Source organism: Heliconius melpomene, chromosome 16 (genome assembly GCF_056956725.1).
Source record: "Heliconius melpomene rosina isolate 202511_hmr_F chromosome 16, ASM5695672v1, whole genome shotgun sequence".
Classification (NCBI taxonomy): Eukaryota; Metazoa; Arthropoda; class Insecta; order Lepidoptera; family Nymphalidae; genus Heliconius; species Heliconius melpomene.
Window position 1 is genome coordinate 2,094,507 of NC_140404.1, and position 20,474 is coordinate 2,114,980.

The 20,474-nt window shown below is 31.3% G+C and overlaps 1 protein-coding gene across 3 annotated transcripts; it reads left to right on the plus strand.

The window, feature by feature from the left end:
• The first annotated feature begins 679 nt into the window (after nucleotides 1–679).
• Nucleotides 680–17,090, plus strand: Cep164 (centrosomal protein 164). 3 transcript variants are annotated; one of them, XM_085199371.1, is made up of 22 exons: nucleotides 682–1,033; nucleotides 1,788–1,899; nucleotides 2,358–2,505; nucleotides 4,024–4,459; nucleotides 4,912–5,125; nucleotides 5,650–6,023; nucleotides 6,801–6,990; nucleotides 7,422–8,322; nucleotides 8,928–9,105; nucleotides 9,354–9,511; nucleotides 10,031–10,204; nucleotides 10,426–10,526; nucleotides 10,920–11,091; nucleotides 11,412–11,526; nucleotides 11,856–11,933; nucleotides 12,166–12,235; nucleotides 12,602–12,735; nucleotides 13,240–13,394; nucleotides 14,041–14,172; nucleotides 15,633–15,819; nucleotides 15,963–16,027; nucleotides 16,278–17,090. In XM_085199371.1, the coding sequence occupies exons 1-22, from the start codon at nucleotides 967–969 to the stop codon at nucleotides 16,359–16,361; spliced, it is 4,245 nt and encodes a 1,414-aa protein (XP_085055497.1). In that variant the 5' UTR covers nucleotides 682–966; the 3' UTR covers nucleotides 16,362–17,090. The 3 variants fall into 3 exon arrangements, with proteins under 3 accessions (XP_085055496.1, XP_085055497.1, XP_085055495.1); XM_085199369.1 differs by lacking the exon at nucleotides 14,041–14,172 and having other exon boundaries at nucleotides 691–1,033; XM_085199370.1 differs by lacking the exons at nucleotides 15,633–15,819; nucleotides 15,963–16,027; nucleotides 16,278–17,090 and having other exon boundaries at nucleotides 680–1,033; nucleotides 14,041–14,407.
• Nucleotides 17,091–20,474: the final 3,384 nt, after the last annotated feature.

The following is a 20,474-nucleotide window of genomic DNA, read 5'->3' on the forward strand; positions in this document are numbered from 1 at the left end:
AAATAAATAAAATAAAAAGTATTCCTTCTAAAAAAATATTATTAAATCTTCTCTTCTTCTTCAATTTATATTTATACAAAATTTTGTATTAATTAAAATTAATGGTTGATTTTAAGGTTTTACCAAACTTGACGAATCTAATGATAATGGTGGTGGCTGCAGCTAATTATGACTGTTGCAAATATTAACTATTCGATGATCAAAATTCATTGTAATCTATACATGTATGTTACATGAGTATAGGCACGCTCGCAGCTTTGCTCACTTGAATTATAATTACGAAATGCTAATCTGCATTACTTTCGTGTTCTAATATTAAAGTCGTTTTAAAAAAATATCTAAATTGAAAAGTAAACTTTCAGCCTTTTCAATAAAATAGTTTGTCGAACAACATTCTTTACAATGGTATATAAATATATAATATTTTGATTTATAAAATGATTAAAATAAGACAAACACAAAATGTTAAGGATAGCTTGCCAACATACAATAGTGAAAAATTGTAATTCAATCGGCCTAGTTCTTTTTTGAGAGATTTAGCATGAACAAAAAGGCACAAACAAACAGACAAAAATTAAAAAAATGTTTGTAAAAAAGTTTCTGTTACGTTATTAAATGGCACTACTAACATTTTTTCTTATATAAATTCTATGTACAGACACTTCGACGATCCCTTATAATTTTATTATAAGTATAGACGGAGTATTAACATATTGTGTTTTCAATACGAAAAATATCATAAACATAATTTTAATAAGGAACATAGACAATACATAAAATCCATCTTAAATTTTTATCATTATCAAATATCGGCAGCTGTCATTTAGTCGAGAAGATTTTCTCATAGGAGGATATGTTTCGGTCATTGTGGATTACTTAATAATGGATAAAAAGGTTTTTACTAGTAAATATGAAGTTAATGTGCAAGAAATCAATTTAAAATGAAGTAAATTATGATATTTAAAGATGAGTTCGCCTTCGGCCGTGGTGTGCCGTGAGATATTCGATGAGAACAGCCAGCCTTCTGCAGAGGGTCTGTATTGTTTGTATTTGTATGAATGTAGGCTTTTCTTTTAGTTTTCTTTGCAATCTCTGTAAAAAAAATATATATATATTTGATATTATATTTTGTAATTTAAAAACCCTCTTTGTCTTTGTAATTATTAATTACTGTTTAAATTTCTAATATTTTTTATTTAGACTAATTACTAAAATAATTTTATGCTTTTTAAAAAGCGCTTTTTCAAAAATTATTATTTCAATAAATTGCACAATGTTTATTTTCCATTCAAATAAATGTACTTAAAAATATAAGCCAATTTATTACATTTTCATGTCCATTAAAATAAAAACTATATATAAAAAAGAAATGTATGCCAGAATTGTAAAACGCTAAAAGCTGCTTTTCATGTAATTAAATCTATCTTATTTTGAAACTTTAAATATCATACAAGAAAAAAATTAAGAATAACTGCCTTTTTACCTTTTAATTTTGCCTTTACCTTTTTAATGAATTGAGAAAATAGATCTGAATATTACATTTCTTTAATCTATATTGTTGCTACATACAAATGGTTATGTCAAAAGAGGAGGGGAGGATTTACAGGAAAATAAAATAAAGGTCCTTTTTGCTCTTAAAAAATCAAAATACCGTTATAAGCGCAAGATGAATCTTTATTACATTCTCCCATAAACCTTATAATTTGACATGTCCATCTTCTTCTTTCTGCATTATTTTTGAGATTTTTACATTTACAGTTAAAGAATCTGCAAGTATTCTTTTCCAGAAATATCTGACTATGCCTATCAATTGGGCATTGACCCTGAAAGTGAGAGTCACTTGTTACCATTGGCTAAAGATGGTCTCATGCAAGCTTTACCTGCACCGTGGAAGGCATAGTAATATTACATTTACATTTTTATACAGTATAGCACAGTAGGCAAAGAGAACCTATTCTGGTGCACTTTATGTTTGAACTTAAGACCTTTCAGACTTAAACATTGAGGTTTGTCTTGCCATAGCTAGGTGGAGGTAATTCACTACCTTGAATCTGGGATAATGTTTCTAAACCACCACATACAACCATTGTGTTTACAGTCATATTTAACTAACAAAGCTATTTAATTATAAATCAGCTTTACACTGTATCCTGCATATACTAGCGAAGGTAGGGGAACCTAGTGTTAAAACAGTCAGTTTCCTACGTTCCACTGAATTTTTTGAGGCATTGCGTGTTGAGAGGTGCAACTCAATGCCGGGCCTTTTTCTTGGTGCCAAAAGGAAAAAAATGAAAATATTAATAAATAATAGTTACATATCTCACAAAATATATTGTTTAATTTAATATTATTTCTAGTTTCGATGAAAAATTACAAACACATTATTACTATAATGAAGATACGAAAAAAACACAATGGGAACATCCTTTGGACCATGTGTATAGGGAATTGGTGAAGAAAGCCCGAGATGCATCTATGCAAGATGATACTTGCGCATCTGTACAGGTATTATTTAATCTAAGTACACTTCTATTCTATTTTTAATCTTATAAAACTAAAGAGTATGTTTCGTCCGACGCCCTAATCTCAGGATCTGCGGGTTCGAATTGTTTTTTTTTATTGTGTGGGATAGTCATTTATTAATTTGTTGTTTTATCTTTATCTTATCTTAAATTATTTCTATATGAACTATTGTATATGTGGTCAGAGTTACTTAGGATACTTAGAAATTGGTCATGTCATGTGTGTCATTATTCCTAATTATTTCCATTCGACCACTCCATTGAAGATCGTAACTAAAAACTAATAACTAAAACATTGACTTCTCATGACTCCATACTTCTAGACGTTTAGATTATTATAAAATTTTCATCATCAAATATAATATTTTCACAATTCACGGATGTAGCGTGTTTAACAACAAATCAACATCAAAACCTACACACCTACAGGGTACTTCTTAAAATCTTATAATTTGATACAAAGCAACGTCTTATAGCACAAATAAAGGTAAATGGCGAAAGTAGAAATTTATTGTATTTCAGAGAAAAAGATAACATGGAAGTATCGGCCTGCATTTCCGACTCGCACTCAACCGATTTTTTAAGAGTTAAATGATGTTTTTTTTTGTTTAATAGTTAATTAATATAGTTGAAAGTGACATAATATTTTTGATGAAACTAGAACTAAGTATATACGGGAGTCGACGAGTGCTTAATTTTCATCTAATTTTCATCGAAGCTCATTTATATGCGACATTGCAAATTACTTTGGAGCTTACTAGTGGATATTGGATTCGACAGCAAACAAGATTATGTATAACAAAACAAGGATTTAGTAGAATAAATTTTCATAAATATTTTCCCCTCTTTGTCATACTTTTTCTTTAAAAAAACTTCGTAATCGACGGTTAAGGTATGTTTTTTAAACAAATATACAGTAAGAGCTCTGTTAAATAGTGGTGTTTAACGTCGTAACTATTTTAATACTTACCAATACATATTGTAATATCTATATAAATATATATGTGGATATATCCATATATCCCTTTAGTGGAGCCTAAGACCTATATTCTCGAGAGGTTTGAAGTGCGGGATCTTAATAACGGGGAACTCATATCAATATTTTTTTATTTTATTTATATTTTCATTTCTTCGCTCTGGTGCCGAGGAATGTGTTATGAAATGTTTTTATTCAGTGAAATCTGCAATTGATAAATAAAAATATATATAAGCATATTATTTCAAAATTTTTCTGCTTTATCTGGTTTTTGGAAGATCGTAAATTTTTAGATTTGGCCGACTAAAAATATTATTTTTTATACACGGAGTATGTAACCCATGTAATTATGCAAGAAAGTTCATATATCTGTTTTTGACTTTTTGCTTAATTTAGAGACCTTTTGTCGTACTTAGTCGTCTTGGAATGAGAAGACGAACATATTTTGAAGACAACAGTTAAAATATATTATCATTTGCCTTTTGAAATTTCAGTGACATGTTCCATAATTCATATATATTTTAGGAACTACTTACATCTGAAGAAAACACCAAAAATCTAGAACGAGTAGAAACTAAAGTAGAAAGCGACGATGACGATCTTAGTACTGATAGCGAACAGAATGACGTAAAAGATGCTAGTTCCACGCTCGCGTTAAACAGACGATTGACACCCTTAGGAAGACCACCATTACCCATGTCTAGGCTAGACAAAAAGTTAGCTGACCTAAAAATTTCGCCATTACGTAGATCTGTTGACACACCAATAACTCCAAAACCACTCATAAGAAATACGTCAGATCGTGATATATTGTCAAGAACGACTTTCGAAAGGCCTAAAATGTTGTTTAAACAACAATCTGAGATTATTGATTTGAAAATGAATGTTTTGAGCCCAGAGGAGGAACATTTTAATCCGCTTTTGGTGAGCGCTAAAGTGGAGAAAGGATTCCCTTTGACTGGTAAGTTTGTTTTGTTAATGTATTTTTAAAGAAAAAAAAGGGAAACTAATTTCTACGAAGAAATTTTATGAAAGGATCACTCTGTCCTCTTCTCTCTGTCTCTTTATGTAATTTTTCTTTTGACAAAGACATTTTTGTAACACCTTCTTTGAGCACACGATAAAATTATTATAAAATAAATAAATACGCATAAAGTTTCTCCGAAAGATTGAACCCCCGTGAACAAATACCATGATATAAAGTCATATTGTGATTACATTTATTATAAGCTATTTTCATATACCTTGTAAAGGTTGCCTCGACTTAGTTACATGCAAATGTCAGTTTGATATTTTGTATTTATAAGATGTAATACGAAATAATTACTTAATACTGACACATTTGTATCATATCAAAATTATTATTTATTTATTAACATTATTTATTTATTATCTTTCATATTATAAAAAAAGGTAAGGGCAACATGTTCCTCAAGTTATCACGCTCCAACTTGCCAAGTCCAGATACAGAGAAGTCAATAAATGTAGATTCTGTTACCAAAAGTGATCCCCCGAAAGGCATATTAAGGGAGAAATCATCAGATTTACTGCAAAGAAAGGCAGATAGTGCAGCTTTTGGTAAAGCTAAACAAATACCGAGTTTTGAAGAGGATAAGAAGAGTGTTAGGTAAGTTTGAAATAATTATTAATTGTTATGTGAATAGTACGTTATGTGAACATCAAATTGTAAATATGTTTCAAAATATTTTTTATTCAAATAAGCTCTTGCAATAATATAAAGGTACCACCGGACCTACAGAAGTTAGAGATTTGGCACCAATGTATGTATATAAAAAAATACCATTTACGAGTATGAATGATGTTTATGAGTTGATTCCCACTCATGGAAATATGACACAAAAATTGCCCTTGACCAAAATTAAGCAATTAATTGTAGAAATAGTTTTGTTACTGCCTCTAAATATAAATATATTAACCAAAATGGTTAATGATATAAGAATGATTTGAGGAATCTCATGCAATTACATAGTGAAGTTTGCGCCCGTTTAGCGCTTCTGGCGTGTTTTATTATTTTAATAACGCTAAAAAACAAAAAAAATCAATGTAAATCATTTGTAGATATTTGTTTTTAGATATTTAATAAGAATATAAGATTTATTATAATAACTTATTACAATTAAAAAATTCCAGATTTAAATTAGAGAATCTTCCCGAACCAACAGTGAGTCCGGGTTCCAATAGCTCGTCTGAGCAAAACGACGGACAAAGTTCCATAATAAGTGTACCACCCACCATGCCCTCCCCTATCATACCATCTTCGCCTATCACACAAACTAATAATCCTATTACATCTATCATATCACAGTCCATGTTGTCGCCTATTACTAATTCAAATACCGTGATACATCCTATCACACCAACTACCAATAACGTGATACCCCCTATAACGTCAACATCTATCACACATCTGTCACCGTTGATATCAAGACCTCCAATACCTCCACGTATTGGTGATAGCCCGAGAGAATTGAAAAGTATTTCTGGATCTGATAAAGATTCTTTAGGTAAGTTTAAATAGTTTTTATAGAAAAAATCTCATAATCAATATAATAATTATATTGAATATGACATTTTGTTTCCGCACATTTCAGAGTAGGCAGAGGGAATCTAGTGTCAGATCTAGCCTTTCCTACTTCCTAGCTCCGCTCCACTTTCCGCCGAATTCTTGAAGCATTACGTATTGAGGGGCGGATGTTTTATATTTTCATTTCCTTGCGCTGGTAATGCGCGGCACAACACGCTATGTCTTAAGAAAGCAGCGGAAAGTGAGAAATGGAGTGTCTTAACACTAAGTTCCCAGCAGCCTTTTCTGCTATGTCCTGTACACAGCGTGAAGCTAAAAAGTTTTATAAGTAATATAAATTACAAACTAATTAGAAGCATCTATAAAATTTTTGTTAAAAAAAATGTCGGAGTATACAATGTTCGTTGACTTTTTGAGACCTATTCATTTTTATATATTTAGATATTGTTATAATTAAATAAATTAATTTCATGGTGATTAATTTTTATTTTTGTTTCTAAAGTATTATAAATTTTATTTTATAAATAAATAAATAAATGTCAGTGATTTCAGTGTTGGTGTATTGTTTTTACAGCATTTAGCTTCTGAAACTCGAATGAGTAACTTCATATTTTATATATTGTTAGTTTATTTCTTGTGCTATACATTAGTAATTTACGATATCATACCAAAAGTTATATCACTACCAGTTAAGCCAAATTGGATTTGACTGTATTTTTCTTCATATAAAGATATATTTTTTGATTTTGTTGAACAGATAGTGAAAGTTTAAATCGTGGTCAATCACCACGAAGACGCCTAGTGAAACCACCGGCAGGTGCTTACATAAAGCCGGAGTTGTTCCAAAAAAATTTCCAGAAAATATCAGATATAGTGCGTCGCGCGGATGTCGAACCCCCGTCCCTTACAATTGAGGAACAGATATCGGATAAAGAAAGTAGGCCGAGGTATGTAGTAATTTCCTCTTTTTCATCTTTACGCTATAACCTGCATCTAACAGAATAGATAGACGAAACTTAGTGTTGTGACACTCCATCAAGGCTAGTCGTGGCGCAGGGGCATAAGCGTGTGACTTGGGACACTTTGTTGCATCGACGCTACACTTTGTGGGTTCTATTCTCACTCAAGGAAATGAACTATTTAATATTTTCATTTCCTCGTTCTGGTGTCGAGGCAAAGCGCGGCGTCGACTTCCGCCACTCAACACTCAATATACGTACATAGAATTCGGCGGAAAGTGAGGCATTGCATGTTGAGTCGCGGGATTTAATAAAATATTTATAAACAATAATTAATTCTCTCGAATGGGGATCGAACCCACAAACGATGCGTAACATTCATACCCTATGTAAAAACAATATATTTTAAATTATTCCAGATCACCAATGATACCATTGAAAAATAAAATTTCCATCAATTTAATGGAAAGTATCGAATCCGAAACGTCAATCGACTCTCCGGATCGAGAATTCGCGAATCTCGACTTAAACGATTTAGACGATTCTAATACGACTAAAGCCGAAGAAACAAAAGATAAAGATAAAAGTCCAAAAATAGATGACAATACAGATAAAAGTCAATCAAAATCTGATTCTATACAGAAATCTCGAGATATGGCAATACCTCAAATAAAAGTTCCTAAATTAGATATCACTAAAACATTCACACATTCGGATTCCGAGGATTCGAAGTTATCTAAAGATGACGAACCTAAGGCTAGTGTTAGATCGAATAGTATCGATGTCCCTAAAGATATTAAAAGTCAATTGAAATTATCTCCTACGCCATCTCTATCAGATAGGTCCCCACGCTTCGAATTTACCAAAAATTGGTCAACTCCGCTTTCCACTTTTAAACCTTTAGGCAAATCTATAGTAAATCCATTAAAAACATCAGATTCTGGTTCGAGTTTAGGTAAAAATCTAACAAGTCCTAGGTTAGATGGTGTTATTATATCTCAAGGAAAATCTAGTTCGGACAACGTAGTAGTTGTGTATCAATTTGAGAGTCAAGAAGACCAGAAACCGATAAAATCACCGTTATTACCCGATATGGGTTTTAGAGAAATGTTCGAAAGGAACAAGCAGGATGAAAGAAGGCGATTAGAATTGTCCTTACAAAAGGAATTAGAAGTAATAAGAATGGAGTTTACTGCGAAAGAGAAAAAAATGAGGGCTGAATTGCAGGAAGAATTGAAAGACTCAGAAGAGAAGTTTCTACATGATAAAAGATTGAGATTGGCTGAACAAATTGATAGACATAGACGGGAAATTGATGAAGTAAGTTTATTTTGGTTTGTTTTTAGGGTTTCGTACTTTAAGATTAATTTGTTAGCCGTCAACGCAATTTTTTATTGCATTTACGCTTTGTTTTCTAGTATATTTTATAAATCCGTTGCATAATCAAAACCTATGGAGTAATTCCCTTTGACTTAGTATTATGAAATTTGAACAAGAAGTAAAACTTGCAGTACAAAAGGGAAAAAATCCGAAAATTACAACACTCATCACTACAAAATATACTTGTAGTTTCATACCAAATTCATGCAAACTTAAGTTTGTCAACATTTATAAGTTGTACTTCCAGTTGACCTACACAATCATGTTATTGGTATGGAACCTGGGTGGGCTAATGCAACAAGCACTTGACCAGTTTTTTAAATTCGAAATAAGTATACAAATATAATTAATTGTTATTATACACACACAGCTATTTATTATACACATACAGCTTAATGTTAGAATTTTCTTCTATATAAAAAAAATTAAACTGTGTAAAAAAAAAAACTATTTTTTTATATTGAAAGATTATTAGCACTTTTACATGATTAGTACAAACCAAGACTTTTTTTAGAAAAAAAAGTTTATCCTTTTTTTTACTTCAGGCACTATCCGAAGCTGAACACATACATAAAGAAGAATTAGAAAACAAATTAAAAGAAATGCAAAGAAGGTTCGAGAATCAAATTGAAATAGGAGAAAAACAGCATAAAAATGACATGGCGCGACTGAAAGAAGATTATAGTGATAAATTCAATGAAATGCGGGAGCAGTTGGAAATTGGTCAGTATTTTTTTCTATATTAAAAAAAAAATTACATGTTTTTATTAGTTCTATCAGTTCTAATATTATATCTATATACCTTTGAATCTATGAGTCTATCAATCAGCCAGTCAGGCATTCCTTTGATGAAACAGTCAACACAATGTGTAATGATCACGAAAATCAAAGATCCTATTAATTGTATTTACTTATATAGTCTAATAATTATTGTAATCACTGATAAATTTATTGTTTTTTTTTATTTACAGAAAATGAACGTGCCCTGTCAGATATACACAGTCAATTACAAATCAATTTAAATAGAGAAAGATCTCATATGATAGAAGAGAACAGAGCGACTGTAGAGAAGTTGAGGGAGGAACATACGAATAGAATAACGGATTTAAGACACGATTATAGGGCTGAGGTAGAGTGTATTTATAGTTTTATTTAATGACGGTGACGGCTGTGGGGCCGATAGCCAGTCGGGGAGATACATTATTTTCTTGGTCTGACATCAAGACAGCGCGTCGTTGAGTTTCGCTACCAACACTAAATGTCTCGATTGAGCAGTGCGTGGGAAAAGGGGCAATACTAAATGAGGATATTTGGAGGAGCATATAGTATAAATAAATGTTAAGGCAACTGAGAACAAGATATTTTTATTATCTATTAAAGTTAAATTAATTGGTGAGATATTCAGTATGCTGTGTGTGTCCTAAGTGTTTTTGCATAAATATTGGTGCGATGTAAATATTTTGAGTATGTTTACACAACTATTGGTGCATTCTTGAGTATTCTAAGCAACTAGTACAGTCCTAAATTCAATAAAATTTTGTTATAGTTGTATGAAATTGTCCTTCACTTCGTTATATCATGTTACATCAATATAATAAATACTAAAAAACGTTATTTCAATATAGTAATATACGTACATCCTCCCCAGGTGGAGCGTCTCCGCACTCAACACGCGTGCCACATAGAGGAGGTGCGCGCGCGGTTCGCGGGGGAGCGCGCGGCGGCGGCGCGGGGAGAGCGCGGGGAGAGGGGAGATCGCGCGCTGCACGACAAGTACAGGTGTCTGAAGGAGAAGTACGCGCGGCTCAAGCATGATGTTAAGGTGATTGTCATATTGTAGTACCCACCCTGGTAACAAGATAAACAGCGGCGTCGAAGGCCAGAAGAAGGAGAGGGGAGAGGAGCGGAGCAGGGGCGCTTAACAACAATCGGTTAAGGCTATACACGTGACGTCACACCTACACGATATATGAACACTCGCTAATGCAAAACTCAGCTTAGACCTTGAGCACTATATTTGAATTTATATATATGTTTTTTCAGATGTCCATAGAAAGACGCAATAAGAGGCGTGAAATGAGTATGACGACGGGCTCCGAAACGGAGAAGTCTAATTCACACAAAGCGAATCAGTCTTTAGAGAGGTAATATGTTAAAATATGTTTTCTAATCAATATTTTTTTTAACAATACGTTCCTCATTTCTACCGAATTCTCAAAGCGTTGCGTTGCCTCTACCAGAGCGAGGAAATAAAAATATTAAATATTTCATTTCGAGTGAGAATCGAACACAAAATCGTTGCGCCTGCTCCAGGGCTGCCTCATTTTTTAAAACCTTAATATGGGCTTTAGATAAAAAAATGCCCAATATCTAGAAAACGATGAAATTTTGGACCATAACATGTTATGGTCCACAAATAGTTGGAAATGACCCCTATCAAGAAGTCTATCTAACAACTTTTGTCTATATCAGTTTGTCTGAAGCATACTGAAGTATGTTTTTGTCTAACGTTTACTGTAATTTGCTATTCATTACAGGTGTAAAGAATTAAACGAGACGTCAGTTAGTGTTGTAGTTGAAATGGAGCCGCCTCGAATCAAAAACAACAATCCTACTATAAAATTTAATGACAATGAAACATCGTATTCTGAAAGTAATGCCCACAAGTCGGAAAATAATAATGATGAATGGAAATTGAGGAGGGACAATGTGAGTTATAAATTGATAAATAATAATTTATATCTATACTTATAATAAAATCGTAAGAGGGTCGGTGCCGTTACTTGGAAGATATTTAAAAAAAATGTTATTGGGAACTTATTAACGTAATAGAACCCAAAAAACAATTCAATTTCTTTAGTAATATTTCTATTTAAAGCGGGCGTAGCCGGCGTAGGCGTGGCAGGCCCTAAAAATTCTTGTGATGTGACCAAGGCCTTAAGTCCAAGAATAGTCGAGTCAAACCTATGTAAACAGGACCTTCGAGGTTTGATTATAACATATACATCATTTTCTGTCTTTTTTTTTAGACAATCCAATCAGACACGTCACAAATGTCGGCCATGAAACATTCCAGAAACAAGCGTAATAATGTCGCGTTTAGAGAACCGCCGCGAAGACGACGAGACCGAGATAGAGATGGGGGTTGGTATTAATTTATAGTACAATACGGTCGGAGAGTCCTGGCCATTTAAAATCATATCTACGCAGATAGCTTCAGGCGAGCGGAGACTAACATCGGACCGAGAACACACTGTGACCGACACTGTAGTATGGATCTGAACGTATTAAAACACTTCTTCCTTTGCTCTCAACCCGTATTAGACAAATTATTTGTTGATTGGTTCGCCAATTACTACGACTAAACGCCGGGATTAGTGTACCTGATTAAAAATAATTTATTCTACATACTGATAAATTAATATTATTTATATTACAATATAAATTCTTTATTTACATATTTTATATTTTAGGTGCGACCACTGACTGTCAGGACTCTTCAGACGCCACCACAGCTGATGAGAAACCCAAAGAAACTATTAATGGAAACGGTATTATTTTTGTACATAGAAACTGCACTTAATAACAACAGTACTAGTGCACGCGCACTCTGTGCCAGCCACATGGATTTTCATTATCCTTCTTTTTGTATTTATAACATCAAATGCAAGCTCCTTAACAGGAGATTGAAATAACGAGAAAACACGGGCTTTAAGCGAGTTTGTTTACTTCTTTAATTTTTTTTTCATAGTAAATTTATAACAATCTTAATTTTACTTACAGGTCATGGCCGAAGAAGATGTTTCACTAGGTTAAAATCGGCATCAACATCTCGTCTTAATTATTCACCTAAGTATGTATATATTTTTTTCCTACAAGTTTAAATCGTCTTGAGATTATTGTGGTGCAAAGGGCCCATGTCTGATTGTAAACGCGAAGGTCGTGGAATGAATCCATGACGTTGTTTGTCAACGACGACCATTGTTTGGGTACCAAAGTTAATATTATTTTATACTTTTACATGTAAGCACATATAATTACTTAAAAGAAAATTTTAAAATATATCGTATTTTTGTAATTATATAAATATATCGAAAATTATACAAAAAGAGTATAAGAATATAACAATGTTTTTTAACTTTCAGAGTTTACCCCTATGTTTACACTAGAAAAATCTTTATTTTTTTCTATTTCATTCCTTATTTATATTATATTCCAGACGTGGAGAAGGCTGGTCCAGTCCTCTGGAGTCTCTGAGGCAGCAATTAAGAAAATTAGATGATTTAGAAGATCAATTCCCGGATTTGGCGTGTCAGCCATCATATAGCTTGCGTTATCCTTTTGCTGAATTAGGTATATAACTGTAATGTTTTATGTAATGGTAATAATCATGGAGTGTCTTAACACTAGGTTCCCTCTGCCTATAATGCTCTGTGCGGGATACAACGAGAATAAATAATAATAATACTAATCATTGCAGCGTTGAGTTTCGCCAGTCAACACTTAATGACTCCAGAATTCGGCGGAAAATGGGTAACGGTAGTGTTCTAATGGGGACAGAGTATAAGAGTATGGCAACACAGTAGGTTCCCAAGTTCACTCTGCCTACGCTGCTATGTGCGGGATACAGCGTGAAGCTAAAAATAATAATCGATAACATTTTATCGACGTGTATTATTTTTATTTCCTGTCTCTGTTCACTCAACACACAAAATAAACGGAAAATATATTGTAAAATGGATGAAAAGTGGGAAACATAGTGTAGGTTCCCTCCGCGTACCCTGTTATGCGTGATCATGCGTGAAGCTGTTTTTTAAAATAAAATTAATTTCTACACTTAAATATCAAATTTTTTAGGTCCAGTGACAGTAGATACGCCAGAATTAGAATTTGTTAGGCACCGAGCATTAGTGGAGCGAGAAGGTATGAAGAGAGCTCGAGCAGTATTGAAAACGAGGAAAGCAGCTTTAAGGGAATCTAGGGCCTCGGTCTCACCTCATAGGGCTCCGTCTGTAAGCTATAATATTTAAATGGATTTTATTATTTTTTTTAATTAGGGTAAATCCCTACTTAATATTATAAACGTGAAAGCTTGAGAGAATGGATGTTTGATCCAGTTTCACGCAACAGTCATGTAGTTATTACATCAGAATAACACACACGTTACAATTTATGTTAACATTTTGTATAATTTGGCTATAATTTAATAAGATTAAGCGGGTCAAGTCGCCCGTCAGTTGCTAGTAAAAAATAACGTAATTTAAAATCGAAGAGTTGTTGCTGGTCTGAAGTTAAGCTTTCTGGAGTTTTAAAAAAGTTAAAAAAAACTTAAAATCAAATCTCTTTTGCCATCTACAGCTAACTACAAGGCAGTCACGACTCGTTGATCATACTGTATAAGATGTAATTTAATTAAAGAATGTATGAATAGTAATTATGAGTTGGGTTTTAGTCTATGTATTTATATGTGTGGTCATATTTTTGTGTATGCGTGCGTATTTAAAAAAAATATGAATAGATATTAAGTATAATATAGAATTTATTTATATAAAGATGTAGTTATAGTAATTATAAAATAAAACTAATAGAATGAAATAGAGAAGATTTAATACAATATATTATAAACATATATAAATATATAAGTATATAAATATATAGGAGGAACGTGAAGCCACAGAACTAGAAGTGGCGTTACACCGCGCTCGAGCGCTTCTAGGGGAGAAGGAGATAAGACTGCGACATATAGAACGAGCGCTACGACGCCTTGCAGATGCTCAGCCCAATATACAGGCATGATATATGCTCAATGCTCTATGCTCTATGCTCAGTGCTTAGCAGTTTTCGTTTTTTTATTTGAGTCATTTTACCTAAGATTTTTTTTATTTGTTGCATCGTACCCGAGCCATTCTAGGGAAAAAAGAGATACGGCTGCGACATGTAGAACAAGCACTACGATGCCTCGTAGATGCTCAGCCGAATATACAGGCATGAGGCATATATGCTAAATGCTTTATGATCTGTGCTGAGAATTTTTTGTTTTTTTTATTTGAGTAATTTTACATTTAAGATTTAGTTCATACCTTTTTTGGCCTTTTTTGGTGTTTTTTGCACCTTGCCCGAGTAATTCTAGAAAAGAAAAAAGGCTGCCACATTTAGAACGAGTTCTACGTAGCCTTGCCGACGCTCAGCCGAATATACTTGTATGACATATATTCTCTAGCCGAATATGTATTATCTATACTCATTGCTCAGCACTTAGCATTTTTTGTCCCTTTTTTATTTGAATTCTTTTTTATACGAAGTTAGTTCATTCGTGACATTTTTGTTCTTTGCACTATTCCTGAGCGACCCTAGGAGTGAGGGAAACAAGGCTGCGACACATCGCACAAGCCCTACTACGCCTTGCAGACGCTCAGCCAAATATATATAGCCATGACTTATGTAGGGTTTAGCAACTTTTAGCCTTTTTTATTTCTACGAAGTGAATGAAGTATTCGTAATTATTTTCATCATTTTATTCTTCAAATTATTATTTTTAAAAGTAAAAAAAGTTTTTAAACGTAATTACAACGAACACACTCCGTGTTCGTTGTAATATTTTTATGAATTTAAAAATATAAATAATTATGTTTGTAACGGGTAGGGTAGTCGAGGGAGATATTTGTATCTTGTATTGTGAGTCGATACAACACCATTTCTAGTGAACATTGCTTGTTGTTTGTTATCTTATATATAACATGTTGTTTAATGTTTGTATCTATTCAGACCATTATTTTATATTTTATTGTATATTCTTTTTTTAGTAGAACCTTAAATACATTTATATATATTTATTTGTATAATTGACAGTCCTCTTTATTTAGAATTGTTTTAGAATTATTTACATTTTTCAATACATAATTTTATATGTTTTTAAAAGTGCATGTGCAGTTATTAATTATAGTAATATATTTTATAATTAACTCTTTACATCGTCACAAAAGTTAATGCTTCAGACCTGAGAAGTACCGGCGCAAGAAACTCAGCTATTTTTAAATCAATTTTACGCAAATACATTTTTAATTATTTGTAACAATGAAACCTTTGAAACAGACTGGAGCGGGCCTTTTCGTTTCCGTGTTATCTTTAACATACCAAAAGTCTTTTCACAACTTTTTAAAATCGTGATATAGAAATTCAGATTCTTTGACATATTCTGTACTAAAACTTACACAAAATAAACTATTCATAAAAGGATTAAACAATTCCAGCAAGAAGCAACAACAAGTGACCCCTCATCAGCCACCGACAACGACAATGACCACAACAATCCAGATGGTGGTGAGATAGCCGGCGGCGCTGTGTTACGGTCGCTGCGCGCGCTGCACGCCGACGTGCGGGATATATGGCGGGCCTTAGATGCGCGGCGACCGAGTTACAGAACGAGGGGTAATACTGGTGGGTTTTGTGTATGTGTTTGTCTATTTCTTTATATTCGCATATATCAATCACCATAAAGTAGGGTAAGCAAAGGGAACCTAGTGTTAAGTCACTCCGATCCCCACCTATATTTCTTGTATTTATATTTCTTTAATTTCCAGCCTCGCCTGAAACGAGTTCCTGTAACATGCCAACTACTTCACATACCAGGATGACACTATCAGCTGTAAGTATGATGATATTTAGTAAATAATTAAGTATCGTGGGTTCGATTCCCACTTAAGAAAGCGATTCATGTTCATTTCCCCGCAGGGATAACAAGACTTTATGCTCCGCCACTCAACACAGTTTCTAAGATTGTGCGGTGTTTGGAGAACTGAGTGTCTTAACACTGTTTTCTTTCTATAAGCGGGATACAGCGAGAGGCATTTAAAATATATGTATATTACAAAAACAACTTAAAATCCAATTTCCAGCCTGATCCCGTTTTGCAAGATAATTCAGACGGAGTCGCAGAAAGAGCCAAAGGTCTACGCGCTTGGTTGCAAACGGCACCCTAATTATTAATAATATTCCAATAATTACTGAAATAACGTTCCCTTAACGTAACACTAACTATAATAATATTTCATTAATTAAAATAACAACAACCATAATAACTTAATAATCAATTGTTATTCAAACTTACTCTATAATAGTGTTATTAGAAAAATGACTGAAAAATGTAATGTTATTATTAAAATTGTCTAGTCAACTTATTTTTTTTGTTCAATTAATATATTAGTATTTAAATATTGGTCGTACAAATATTATTTTTATATAGCTTTTAAGGATTATTTTGCCAAAGTCAATGCTTATTTAAAATGTTGATAGGAAAAAAACTATTTCTTTTTCAATCTGTCCATCTTATATTTTGAACCATTAGTTGAATATATATATTAAAAAAAGATTCTGAGATCAATAATATTAATAAATTGTAAAATGGCGGTCTATTTATTACTAAATCTTATTAGCATTTTAAATAAGCATATGAAATAATATTTACCAAAGAAACATTTTGCTTAAGAAAATAGCTCAAATATTAACGCTACAATAATAAAATTAATATAATATTATTTTATCTATAATATGAAATACAAACGTGGAAACTTTAAGTCCTAACAAATGGAATAAATAAAAATAAATTATATTGCATAATTATTAATTATTATTTTAAAAATATTTTGAAGAGAAAATTTATTTTTACTTGCCGCTTAGTAAATATATTTTATGCAAACCAAAATATTATTGATACATTAATGAAAGGTAAATATTTAGAAACATTTATAATTAAAAAAAAATGTCGTAATGGGAAACGAACCCGTGTCTCTTAATTGTCAATAAATACTCTAGAATACATTTTTAAATATTTTCCTTTATATAGATGCATATACTATTTCAATTTATCTATTGAATAATAATTATTGTAATTATAAAAATCTATATGTTATACCTAATTTTGCGTCCGCTCAATCTATGATATAACCATCTGATAAGTTTTGTTAATTTACTTGACACTATATTTAAAATAAATATATATATAAATATAAATAAATACTTTTTTTAGAAAATGTATAAACATTTTGAGAGAAGAGAGTATTTATTAGTACAATTTCTAAAAAGTAATTTTCTTGCCCAATTGTGGAATAAATAACACTTTAAAAATGTTATAATATTATATGAAAATGTATTTATTTCCATTTCAATAAAAAATAATGTGAAATTCTAATAAGCTTCTGATAAATTAACACACATTTATCAGACAGGTATGAAATAGATTTATTATTATTGTAATAATCAAAATATGTCAATTCTAAGAACAATTGAATTTTTATTAAAATGCCTCAAAATATGATTCCTGTTTGAAATAATTTTATTAAGTTTAATAATAAACTCAATTGATTAGTACAAATTATTTTTATGTTTTAAATTATATATACATTAATTTATATTTGTATTACTCATAAAAAAGTTTACTATTCGATATATTTATTTCTTTACTGGAATACAAACTAGTTATACAAAATATTTAAATGAATTTAAAACATAATAATTTCTATTTAATACATTTGCGCACTTGTAACAATTTATTGTACTAAAATTTAAAAAAAAAACAGGGTCGATTTCACACATTTCTTACATTTAGTGTTTATTAATTAATTATACGACTTTTTTATATTCAATTATAATAATTAATACAAAAATACACAATATTAATATATATTTATGACAAAGTATTTAATAGTATATAACAGTTTTAATTATTCCACTCACTATATAAAAACTCAAGTTGGATTTCTGCAACAAAAACAGTTTATTTATAATTTTATTCCTATTTAAAAGGTGCATAAGTAAGAAATAGTCTCACCTACAATAAAAACAGAAAACAACATCAGAAGTTTTTGCTCCAGGTGGTTTTTTAATTCAATTTTTATTTTTATAACAATTTAATATTTTACGTTACAACTGACATTGGAGACATTGCAAATGCGACAAATTCGATTTTAAGGAAATGACGCTTCGAGTAAATGAGGATAGTTATTTTCCTTATATCTCCCCCCTCGAAGGAGAACAATCACATAATATTTATGTGACTGTTCGTTAAATCATGTCGTCAGTTGCTTGAATTAATTTCGCTATATGAAAATTGTTATTTTTAAAAGATTTGATTGATCCTATTTTCTTGTTTTTGTGTTCTTTTTCTCTAAACCAGCAAATTGATTCAGAATGAAATTGTTTCCCTTTTTTTGCCTTCTCACATATTTCATATGGATTTTTGTCTTCACATTTCTTTTGATTATTATCGAAGAAAGGTTTTCCTTTTTTTTGTCATTAATTTTTTTTTGACAAGATGCTCTAATTCATTTATTTCATTGTAAATATCTTGAGTTTCTTGAAGTGTTTCTCGGTTAATCTTTTCAGAAACATTATTGGTAACCCAATAGCAATAAGATCAATCAATATTTCAGTATTCATGGATTTTCTGATTTGAAGTAGTATCTTTTCTTTTTTCAGGACATATTCAAGCAAGGAACCTGATTGATATTTGAAGTTAAAGGCATATCTAATAGGAGACCAAACTTTGTTCCCAAAAGTTTCAATAAATATTTTTTTCCAGTTGTTCCATTCTGATTCTATAGAGTATTTTAAAATCATGCAAGTGTACCAGTCAGTTCCTATCTTCAGTTCTTATCTTCTACCACGACACAGCGATCACATTCTTTTTCAAATTGGTTAATCCATTGCTGGCATTGGAGGTTTTTTCATCAAATTTGTCAATCATGGAATCATTAGCAATTTTGTTTAAGTTTTTAACTTCAGAAGTTTCTTCTTTCGATTCTAAAACTTTTTCTAACAGCAAAAACAGTAAAGAATTATTGTGTCTTCTGAAAGGCTTGCAGTAGATGTTTCAGCTGCATTTTCTGGAATCTCCTCTAAATAACAATTTTCAAATAATAAATTATCTTCCTCATCAAAATAAACTTTTTTCATATTTTCTGTTAAGGTTATCCAAACTTTCCTGAATTGATTTCTTTTTACCAATGTGTTTTTCACTCTGCCATATAATTGTGACGGTATCAATTATTTGTGTAAACTTGTTGGTTGGTATTCATCCGGTATTGCAAAAGAACGATCTAGTGTGCCGATTGAGGTTAGGCACGATATTGTTGTTTTTCCATCTGACGCTCCTCGCATTTTAAAATCAAACCTTAGTTTTTCCATCTTTTCGAAGTATTCACAATAATGTTGTTTTATAATAATTTTAATTATTCCACTCTTTGAAATAAAAACTCAAGTTGAGTTTATATTTCAATTTCTTCGCTCTCGAACCCACAACTAGTCGTGTTTAAAGTCACACTTTGTGTCACTGCGCCACGACTAGACTCATATTAGTATGTTTTCTAAAAAATATTTTTAATTAATACATTTTCAAAAGATTGTTACAAGTGCCATCATGTTCATAATATTATCATAAATAATAAAATATTAATACAAAATAATAAACAGTGTTTGTGAACTTATAATTTATAATTAAGGCTGCGGGAAATATATTATATGTTGATTGTTTGGGGCAACAACGACGTATATGCACTTTGTTTGGAATATTGCAGGAGACTCAGTTTGTAAAAAGTCTTATGCATGTACATTGATATTATATTTAACTTGTTTTCCCAGGAAAAGTGCTATTCCCTCATTATTTTACCAAAGGAATTGTTACGTTCCTCCAAATATGTGCATTCAATTATTTGACATAAGATTTTTTTTTCAATTATGAGTATGATTTAATGAGAAAAAAATATATTCGTAAAAATTTACAATATTTTCAAAGCAATTCTTAATTAGAATCTAAATCACCAACATGTGTTACTTAATTAACTAATATTAATTTTCAATAATTTCGTAGTTTTGATATTAACCAATTGTTATTGCAAAACTCATTGTAATCGAATAGATTTTTTTCTGATTTATATGCAAAAAAGACATTTTTATATTCAAGGAACTTTTTAGTCCCTTACAAACGATCTCTTTCAACATAAAAAAAATATGTAAAAAATGTATTTAGAACATAATATTAGTAGGATTAGGATTTCATAAAATATATATATATATGTATTTGAAATTCCTGCAGTCAA

What these genes read in the sequence shown, in the direction of transcription:
- Cep164 (XM_085199371.1), top strand. Translation starts at nt 967, where the DNA reads ATGAGTTCGCCTTCGGCCGTGGTGTGCCGTGAGATATTCGATGAGAAC. An exon ending in GAGGATAAGAAGAGTGTTAG is followed by an intron (nt 5,126 to 5,649) that starts GTAAGTTTGAAA and finishes AAAAAATTCCAG; the next exon opens with ATTTAAATTAGAGAATCTTC. An exon ending in GATAAAGAAAGTAGGCCGAG is followed by an intron (nt 6,991 to 7,421) that starts GTATGTAGTAAT and finishes AAATTATTCCAG; the next exon opens with ATCACCAATGATACCATTGA.